This window comes from Pinus tabuliformis, chromosome X (assembly GCF_031772625.1).
Source record: "Pinus tabuliformis cultivar Carrire ecotype Pingquan chromosome X, CPIR1, whole genome shotgun sequence".
Lineage (NCBI taxonomy): Eukaryota > Viridiplantae > Streptophyta > Pinopsida > Pinales > Pinaceae > Pinus > Pinus tabuliformis.
Window position 1 is genome coordinate 22,391,647 of NC_142308.1, and position 11,357 is coordinate 22,403,003.

Genomic DNA, 11,357 nt, shown 5'->3' on the forward strand with positions numbered 1-11,357 from the left:
GTTGTAAGTGAAATTCCAAGTGTCATTTGTGGAATGTGAACAGTCACTAAGTAATGTAATGAGTTATTTGTAAAGAAGTTGAACAGTCATGAGGATAGTCAAAGAGTCAAAGGGGAATTTAAAGGGTCACCCCACCCTTTGTTATAAGTAGAACCTCATAACTCATAGAACATGCTTTTGGGGATCCAAGATTTTGGATATGCTTAGGCGTAGAGAAGGCTTGGGAGTATTGTGATGAGCCTTGGCTTCTCTACAACATAGAATGAGTATACTTATTTGGAGGAGAAAATTTTCATGACTGTAATGTTCCACTATTAGGGCTAGTGGTTGTCAATGGTGTATGTATGGATGTAGCTTTTACTTATAATAATATAACCTAGCCAACACTTTTTCATGCATATGTTGTTATTTTAGTTTGACTATTCTGGTTGCTTTGTCAATGTATGTTCTTTAACTTACACATTTGCTTATGAACTATTTTGTATGCAATTATATGAATCTTGTTGAAGGTGTGTTTTTGGATTAACCTGTCACTTTTTTTGTGGGCTATTTTGCATTGCAACTTGTGATGTCATTATGCTCGTGTGTTCCTTTTAGGCTGTGTACTATTATAGGATTTTAATGGACACACTTCCTTTTCCCCTCCGTGTGTTAGAACCCCATGCATCTCACTTGACTCATTGCAAGGTCAGACACTTGCTTCTGACCAAAGTCATCATACTTATATCTACATGCTACCGTGGTCAAGGCACTACATTACCATCCACTACTAGGACTCCTACTCCAAACGGTCTGAGGTCTAGTTGGGACTTCTTACTGGGGAGATCTTTATGAATGTTGGCAGGTTCAACATCATTAAATTTATGGCACTAGAAGTAGGGTGAGATAACAAGCTGAGTCCTCAAAGTATATTTTGAATCTCTGCACATCATTCATGACTTACATTACAATATAAACCTCGACATGTTTTTCTCATGCTCATGATTTCGAAGTGTCGGAGGATGTTATTGATGAATTTTCATAACTTAAATATGATGGTGAAGGCAGAACAATCCTGTTAATTCAAGAAGTTTCCTTTTTTGGTTTCTGAGATAGGAATTAAGTCCCTTTGGATGAAATTGCCTGTGGGTTGTTCGCTTACACGTTTTAAAGGCGTGTTAAGAAATGGTGTCTCACATTCCCCCCAACATCTATTCACTCTTTCAATCATATGATCAGAGAGTTAGGCTGTGATTTCTTTCGTTATGACCGTAAAGCACTCAATCGAAAAATTCTAAATTTTCAAAAAGCACCTGACGAATCTGTTGCACACTTTTATCAACACTTCTATCATCTTTGTTTTGAATTTCTGGAAGATGAAGTTGATTGAAAATTTCTGACTGAAAGATTTTAGTATCTTCACATCTTGAAAAATCCACATGAGTTAGAATATTTCAAGCCCATCCTAGCATACCTCGGTGTTATAGCTTCTAAATCTGAGACATACAAGGTTGTTGTCACAAGTGACCCTTCGTCCTCTTATCATCAAAAAACTCTAACTCCGTAGGAAGAGGTGGGAGAAGTTGCGAATCCACCTGTTGAACTGTCACCTCCTCCCACCCCAAATGCTCTAGAATTTTTTGCAGATTTGGACTGCAAGCCTAATGGTTGTCTTGTGATCTCATCCCCTCGACCTCCATCCACTGGCTCCATTGATTCTTTAGATTTTTGTTTCTTGTGTTCATCTGTTCCAGATTCCACATGTGATGTTCACGAGGATCAAGTTATGGATAGAGTTGGTGTTGAGAAACAAACCTGCACTATCATTTTTTATGAGTATGTGTGGGAATATGAAGAAGAAGTTGTGGCGAAGGATGAACTCCTTATTCCTGCACCTCGTCCGCTTTATCCTGACATCTTCTGCAATTCTTCCATTTCTGATTTTTCTTGTGAAAATTTGTTCCCGAATGTCTCCACTTCTGATCATTCACAGAACGCACAAGATATCAGTCTGCCATTTGATTGTGGAGAGGAAAAACATTTCTTCTCGAATACACTTGACCTCTCATCTTTCATTTCTGGAAATTTAGAGCGTGAAATATTTTGTTTTTCATCAAAGTCTCTATATGATTCGTCAGATCATGAGGACGCCGATGTCCATCTCGAATTTTTTGATCATGGATGTCGTGATCTTTTCACTCATTCATTTGATCACGATTCTTATTCATCTACCATTGATCTTTCTAAGCCATTGGTATTTGATGATCTATCTTCTGATGAAGTGGAAATGGTTATGTCACGATCTCGTAGCCTTGAGGTCAGTTCCACTTCTGATCAGAAATCTGTTGAATATCTTGAGGCTCCTCATCACTCTCTTGGTCACATTAAAAATTAATCTGATCTACAATTTTCACATCCTCCACCAGAATCACACAATCCTATTGCTCATGCATTGGAGGAGCCATACATAATGAGCACTGTTGCTAAACAATATTTTTCTTATTTCTTCATGATTGCTCATTTATCACATTTGAAAGAGCTTACATCCCTATCATCCACACGCAATGTGACACAACACCAGATACATCTGTAAGGTGCCTTTCATGTGATTTTAATTTCTTCTTTTCTGTAGACACATTCATAATTCGAACGTTTTGGTTTTTATTGTCTTATCTTTCTTTCTTGTTGGTATGCTTGAATATGATTTTTGTTAACCATGCCATCACTTACATGGGTCAAACAATGCGCCAGTGGCTGCATTGGAAATATCACTTCACGTGGGTTGTCCCATGTTCTGTTTAGCTCAGGATTAGGAGTAGTGTTTTCTTTCCTGTTTGCTTTTGCTTACTTGATTTCACTCTCATCTTACTTCTTTCATTTTGGATGAAAAGGTGAAAACTTCTAATACTGGGATAACTACAATATTTCAAGTTATCAATGTTTCCCCTAGAGGTGACAAACATCCAAAACTCTTTGATAATCGATATTATAGGTATCTACATGACATAATTGAGTGTGATTTTGAATCCTTCAAAATAGTTTTGTTTGATGTCAAATGGTTTAGGCTACAAATCCATGAACACGACCTTGATATAAATGTTATTGAGCATGCTAACTGCTTTACCATGGTTGATACAAGGAATATTGAGCTAGGATCAGAGAGGTATGTTCTTCCAAGCCAATGTGAATTGTAGATGTTCTAGGGAAAGCGGGTTGATCATATGTTGTTAGATATGATCCTAGAGGAAGGCCCATAAAGTATAATGTAGCGGAAGAAGATGAAATTTAAGAAGAAGATGATGTAGAGGAGAAGGGGGTTCATGCAGTGTCAAATGAAGATGTAAAAGAAGTTCAAGGAACATATGTTAATTGAGAGAATTCTAATTTGTATGAACTATATGATATTGACATTGTGTCAGACGAATAACTTGAAGAAGTTGAACCAAATGCAGAAGAGCATGTTCCAGATGATGATATAGATGATGATGATGTTGATGCTAATATGGTGAATCCTTTGTAAATGAATTCTGAATTGGATGGTACAAATGATGAGATGGACGAGGAAGAAGATTAATGATATCAAAAGGTTGAAAAGTAAGAGGTATATATTTATACGTTTTCAGTTGGTTTGTTCTCTTTCGTTCACCTTAAAGTTTTATTTTCCTAGTTTTTATATTTGAATGTTATTGTGTTTCTTTCAAATATATTATATTAGATAAATTAGGTATGGGGAATTGAGAGTAATGTGAGGAGGGGGAGGGGCCATATGAGCTTCCACCTTCACATGGTTGGCCTTGTTAAGTAGAGAATATATTATTCTTGAAACGAAGAGAAGCATTTATACCATAATTTCCAGTTTTCACTTTAATGGTTCGTTAAGCAAATGTATTGGACGATTTGGGGGATGGGTGAACCAGGCGACACAACAGTTGGGAAAACATGTGAAGTAAGGTTGACCCGTGATTTCCCATGAATTGAGTTCCCACTAGTGTGTATCATAATGATTTTTAGAAAACTGATTAAATTAATGTTTAGGTGTTAAAATTTGGTTTATAATTGATTCACTATGCAACATGGACGTATTAACAAATGATAATATTTTGTTTTCATTTATGAGTTAATGCTTTGTTCTAGCTTATTTTCATAGAAGGGAACACTCATGCCCTAGATGCACCCACATGAAGGTGGAGCACTTGGGTGCCCATGGGGGCGTCGTGAGTTGGGCATGCAAGGATTTCCACTCGGTAGGGGTGCTCGTTGTTGTACCAGTTTAGTCACTGTTTAATTGACTGAACCGAAACCATTTAATTGTCAACCAAGGTAGATCTGTTTATTTCAAAGGTGTTTGCACTATCTGTGTCAATACATAACAACCAAGGATAGAAATAAAGAACAAAAATGAATGTCGCTGAACCAATTGCAGAAATTAAACACTCATGCAGAAATCAAAATAATTCTTCAGGAATGAAATCACACTTCATGTTTTACCAAGAAAAGGTTGCGCCACACACAATATCAATGACTAAATCAGCTGATCAAATATTACAACTTAGATCAATACTATGTAACAACATATCATAAATATGAAAAACAAATGTAAATCTTCTTTGTGAATTATACAACGAAAACAATAACTTCCAACTTACGAGAAAGAAATAATTAATTTGCTGGTACAACTACTGCAATCCCTACTAAAGAGGAGGGTCCTTCCTCCCTAGCAGGGCACAGGGATGAAATGTGAACTAGTTAATGATTCAACCCAGAATTTGTAAAAGCATCACCAACGATGTTCTTGTATTAAAATACTTGTGAATTACAGAATCAAAATGAAAATACTATCTTGTGTTTCCTTCCGATTCCCTTCCATGGAACTACATTCTTTTATAAAGTTTACATTCCCAAAATAAGGAACATATTAGTCATGAGAATCTCACGATTCTCATGCTGATCAATATTAAAAGAAAATAGAAATTGTTACAACTAGTTTCTAAATACAAGGCCTATTCAAGTTACATCATTTTCTAAAATCATAACTGCCTATATTCCTTAACCGCCCACAGATAATTCATGCTTCACGATAGCTGTCTCATGGAATAGTATCCATGGTCTTTGACAGTTGCAGTGTAACAACATCTCACAATGTAACAAAAACTTGAGGTGTAACAACAACTTGAGGTATAACAACAACTTGTGGTGTAACAACAATGGTATGTAACAAAAATCCTCAAATCATATTTGTGAATTAACAACACAACTTTCCATCCTTTGGCCTTGAATTCATGGGAAACACCTAAAAGAAAAAGAGCTAGATAACTTCTTCCACACTTACCCTAGTTAGCAATAAAAAAGATATCACTTCATTCATATTTAACAAAAATGGAAAAATAATGTCACAACAAGAGTTGCTTCTTATAACCAGGAAAACGATAATTAGGATGTCAAGCTCGTAGGTTCAAAGGTAAAATGTTCCAAAACAGGGGAAAGAGGTATCTAAAGTATGCACAAAAGTTGTACCCAACATCTCGCCCCAATTGAAGCAATTGCATGTCCTCATGCAAAATTCTCAGATACTACTGTTGTACTTCCAATGTAGATCTGTCAATTTGTAAGCACCGGTAGTATCCTCATCAATGGACCTATAGCCCTGAGTGGCCATCAAATGATGCGAACAAGATTCCTTCTCATAGTCACTCAGTTGATAATGGGGTTGGTACTCTTCCACTGGCAACCAAATCAAATGATATAAAAATTTGAGCCCTATCTAGAAGGCTCCCAATGATTTCACAATCTGGGCATACTTGGAACCTGTGCAACAATAACCACAAAATTTTGAAACCGAAAAGGGTCACCCGCTTGTAGACCTGCGCTATTGGTCTCTGTGCGTTTAAGGGACCCCATTAGTTCTTGACTCTTCAGATACAGAAAAATTTTGAGGCAGAACCCCACGATTCTCGTTCTGTAGATAGCTGATTTCTCTTTGACATCCGTAGTACTCAGAAATCTCTTAAAATCACGCCTCAACCATGTAGCCATACTTGGTTTCTCCCTTATCCATAATGCTACCTTCTCTTCGTTGGTGTCTGTTGACTTCATGGCCAGGTGCCATTCTATCTAATTTCTCATGAAAGAGATAAAATCATGCAACTGTAAGTCCCCCATATAGGAGAAAATTCTCACAACCATATGCAAACTAGCATGCTCACAAATTATATTATGAAGAAACAACTCACATGTAAGCTTTAATCATTAAAATCGCAAGCATAGAGAACTTCCAAAAAAGTTCAGGTGGAATTACCCAAATACGGTCTATTTTCATAGACCGCCATCAACTGAAACAAATAAAATATTTCCAACAGAAAGACTGGGTAGGATGGAGAGGGCCTTCTACACCCTAACAAATTTAGGGCGATTTTGTGCAAATTGAGTTTATCATTTCTTAAATCCTGAACTTGCTACTGTAACAGTTGCAATTGCTCCTCTTTTTCCTTCATGGCTTCCTTCTTTTCCCATCTTTCCCATCCTTCTGCCAATTGCTGTGATGAGTCTCCTTCTTTAGACCATCTAGGTGACTGTCCTGTGGGTGAAGATTTGTGAGATGATAACTCAGGTTGCTCCAGGACTGGCTATTTCACCGCGTTGCCTGAATATGGATATTGATAAGAAAATGAATTCTTTTTTTATTCTAGCCCTTGGTGTTCCCCACTAATTTCCCCTTGTCCCTGAAACCTAAAGTCCTGACCACTAGTTCCCCACTATTGTTCTTGAACTGAGCCTACGGTTTTGGGAGTGGGTACACTAGTTTGTGGATGATGAGGTCCGAAGACAGAGGAACCAGATGCTCCTGGCCTTACTATGGGGGTAACAACTTTTTGTGGCCCTATTTTCCTTGAATCCCTCTGTGATTTTGACTGTTCTTTCTCCACTTTTGAGATTAGTTCTTGAATAAATGTTTTTCTCCCCAAATCTGCGCTCTTTTTGTTCCTTTTATGACCCGTTTTTCCTCTGATTTATTAGAGTGGTTGTGTTTTGGTATCTCTGCTACTCCTACACCTTACACATGGACCCTATGTGTATTTATTTCTGACCCTAAGTGTCTCAACTTCTACAATGGTGAGCCCACTCAGATATATTAGAGCGACACACAGGTTCTTACCTCTCGTCTTATCGCCCAATGCCTATAACGTTGAAAACATGTCTAAAGAAAATCCAAATATTTCACACACCCTAAGTGTCCTAATGATCACACTGGTGAGCCTGCCCAGGTATGTTAGAGCGATGTGCAAGTTCTTACCTCTCGTCTTACCACCCAACACTTGTGCACTAGAAACACTATATTAAAGAAACACACTTGGCTGACTGTATCGTTAACTGCCTTCCCTGACAAAGACGCCAAAATTTTGGCTGACTGTATCTCTTAAAACATGCAAATATATCTACTAAATTGGATTTTAGAACATAATCCGTAATGCACAAACATGATGATAGCAAAAATTTTATCATCTTCTACATAGCTCAATATTCCCACCTAGTCATAAAAAATGTTGCTCCAAGTATTCAAGGATGTAAATGATACATCTCATCATTCTTTGACTTGGGATGAGGGACAAATAACCCATACTTTACAGAAATCCTCAAAAGATATGAATGAAAAATTATCATCAGAGATATGTTAGTGTTGCTACAAAAAATCAAGAGAAAAGTGGAGTGTAATAAATAAAGATGCATGGAATTGAGAAAGTGATAATGATCAACTTCAAGGATGCTTATTCATTGTTTGTTGTGAATCAACATATTCATAATGTTGACATGTTGGGATATGCAATAATGCTCAATTTTGTTTATCTTTGAGGAAATTGAAAGCAATGACCTTTTGTTGAAATGCATTCCTTCCTCATGTCTTTGCATCATTCTTCTAAAATTTGAGATCTCTTTGTGAGATTCTATGTTATGCACCTTGATTGTCTAAAACAGATGGGGGGGTGGCTAGGTTGCGGGAGTTCATGTAGCACAATTGACAAGGAAAGAATCTCTCTTGAACCTTGGTTGCTAAATATAGCCTAGAAACAAAGTTTGTACCAAAGAAATAATATGTTCATAGTCCTTCAAATAACGAACACAAACAAACAAACAAACATTGCCAACAAATAGCCTAAGAAGAAAATTTCAACTTACTAGAGAATAGAATACCACTAGAGTGAGGTCATAAGAGTGCACAGTGCCCAATTTGATTATCTGTTCTCACTGTAATTCCATAATAAAAGCACATTTTTACTTTGAGCTCATCAATACATAGGGATGAGTAAATGCTCACATGTTGTTAGTACTGTAATAAGTCCTACAAATTTCCATATATAAATAAGAAGAATGTTTTGATTATTTATTTAATAATGGATTTGAGACTTCTGCGATTTGCATTATGTGTGGTTATATCTTTCGGATCCATCGCATTTTGTTGTTTTTTGCATCGACGTTTCGAACCATCCTCCGTGGTTCATCATCAGGATATTAGATTTGTGAAGAAGTCAGAGAAAGCTGAGGATAAATAAATACAGGTTATGGTAGGTAGTGTAAAGAGCCGACATGTTTTGATGAAGGTGAAGACTTTAATTAATTTATAATTAATTTAATTTAGTTTAAATTTAAATTTAAATTTAATTATGATTTTCGTTTTAATTAATATGTTTTCATTTAATTTAATTTTGATTTAATATGATTTAATAATTTAATTTAATTCAATTTAATTTAATATTAATTTGATTTAAATATTTTTTTTATTATGATTTAATTTAGATTAATTTTATTCTGTTTTAATTTAATTAAATTTAATATAATTCCATGTAATTTAATTTAATTTAATTCAATTTAATTTAAGTAATTTTTTTTAATTAATTAATTAATTCATTTATTTATTTTTAAATCTGATTAATTTAATTTAATTTTAATTTCATTTTCATTTTTAATTTTTATTTATTTTTAATTTTTATTTTTATACTATAGTTAGGTTTTTTTTTTTTTTTTTTTTTGTGTAAATAAGCTTTTGTATTAACAAGTAAAACATATATTACAAAACTAAATGGAAATTTATTTTTATTTTTAATTCTAATTTTAATTTAACTTAATTTAATTGGTTTTAATGTAATTTAATTAAATTATATTTTCAATATAATTTATTTTAAATTAAATTATATTTTCAATATAATTTATTTTAAATTAAATTAAATCAAAGATTCTTTATTTTAAATTTATTTTATTTTAAATTTATTTTATTTTAATTTTAATTTTGTTTAATTTAACCCTGATTTATTTTAATTAATTTAGTTATAATTATAATTTTAATTTTAATTTTAATTTTAATTTAATTTAATTTAATTATGGTTTTAATTTAATTTAATTTAGTTTAATTTGATTAAAATTTGATAGTGAATGAGTTTAATCTTACTATAGTTTTTAAGGAGTGAAACAGGAGGATCAAGAAGCAGGTCGGGATTTGTCTAGGATGTGGTGGAATCTCCTGTTAGCGTGGGAATCCAATTATCACTTATTTTCCAACCGTCATCACGATTTAGGTTATTGGGGTGTTTTCTTATTTCGATAGCTTCTCTAAATTTCCTATGGTGGTAATGCTCTATTTTGGCCATAACACAAGAGTTTTCGATGCAAATGTGATGATTGGTTTTACTAGAGTGCTCGGCTAAAGCTGAGGTTTTTGAGCGGTTATGGTTGATGTCAGTAGCATGTTCTTGAATCCTAGTTAATATAGACCGGTCGGTTTCACCAATGTATGTCTTGCCACATGAACAAGGGACCAAATAGACCCCTTTGTGGTGTTTAGGGTCAATGGGATCTTTTACTGATTTAAGACATCTGTTAATTGTTTTCATAGGTTTGAAAGTGGTTTTTATGTTGTTCTTTCTTAAGATGTGTGAAATCTTATCAGTGGTGCCTAGAATGTAGGGAAGGTGAACTTTACCAGCATAATCATCCTTGTGTTGTTTGTTTATGGGATTCTCAACTTTCTTGAAAGCATTGATTCCTTGGTGTCTCTTGTATCCATTCTTTTTGAAAACATCCAAGAGGTGGTTCTTTTCCTGCTCAAAATTATCATGATCTGAAATACGTATCGCCCTTGTGGCTAGAGTGTTTAGCACCCCAAGTTTCTGAGCCGGATGATGGTGAGAGTTAGCATGTAGGTAATGTTCAGTGTGTGTTTTCTTACGATAGACCTGGTGAGATATTGTGCCATCCTGGTTTCTTTTGATAAGGATATCAAGAAAGGGAAGACAACCATTTTCTTCCACTTCCATCGTAAACTTGATGGAATTTGATTGGTTGTTAAGGTGTTCTAGGAATTTGTTTAAATTTTCTTTTCCATGAGGCCAAATGACATAAGTGTCATCAACAAATCTTTTCCACAGTTTAGGTTTTAAGGGGGAAGACTCAATGGCCTTGGTTTCAAAATGTTCCATGAACAAATTAGCAATGATGGGAGACAGGGGTGATCCCATGGCCACACCACAAGTTTGTTCATATATCTCATCCTTGAAGCTAAAAATGTGGATTTTAGACAGATTTCCACCAATTTCGTTGTGTTGGGGTCAGTGATTTTGTGAACAACGTCCATGGCTTCATCTATAGGAATGTTGGTGTAGAGAGATTTTACATCAAAACTCACTAAAATGTCATCTTGGTCTAGTTTTATATGTTTGATCTCATTAATGTTAATGAAAATCAATATTAATCCAAAATAATATATTAGAAAATAAAAAATATGTTACTACACCCATTTTTCATAAAAGCTCCAAACTCTAGTTCCATAACTATTCTATCCCATTAATCTACGATTGAATTGAGACAATTTTTGACATGGTAAAAAGAGATCCAAACAACAAAAAACTTGACTTTTTTTAACCCTAATAATAATAATTACCAACTTATTCTTTATTAAAAATGCATTTCCTAACTATCTTTCAATATAGCATCAACTTTGCCATAAAAATGGCTCACCTTAACCTTTTTCTAATACCTAAAATCATGCATATAATGATACAGTGTTTTCTACTCATTTATTTATACCTATAATGCAAGATGGATCAAGATTATAAAAAAATAAATGAAAATTAACATAATCTGATAATTTCATGTTATCATCATCATTGACCAGTGTGTTTTATATATATCTTTTTAATATTTGTAACAGATTGTGGAAAAATATATTTTGACAAATGTTTTTTGATTTACACTAGTCCTTCTAGGATTCCATTTTGATCATTGAAAGTTCAAAAAGTACAATGTTAATGACAATTATTTGGTGATGTTATTATTTTTTAGCAGCAACAGTAGCTGATACCGTCAATTTTTTTTTTTTTTTTCCGAAGGTG

The 11,357-nt window shown here is 34.3% G+C and overlaps 1 protein-coding gene across 1 annotated transcript in view; it reads right to left on the reverse strand.

Moving 5' to 3' along the window:
• Positions 1-10,484, reverse strand: part of LOC149138128 (uncharacterized) — a 48,451-nt gene extending 37,967 nt beyond the window's left edge. The window contains exon 1 of the mRNA XM_089450259.1: positions 9,950-10,484. Within this exon, the coding sequence (XP_089306385.1) occupies positions 9,950-10,484 (535 nt within the window). The remainder of the gene's footprint in view (positions 1-9,949) is intronic.
• Positions 10,485-11,357: the final 873 nt, after the last annotated feature.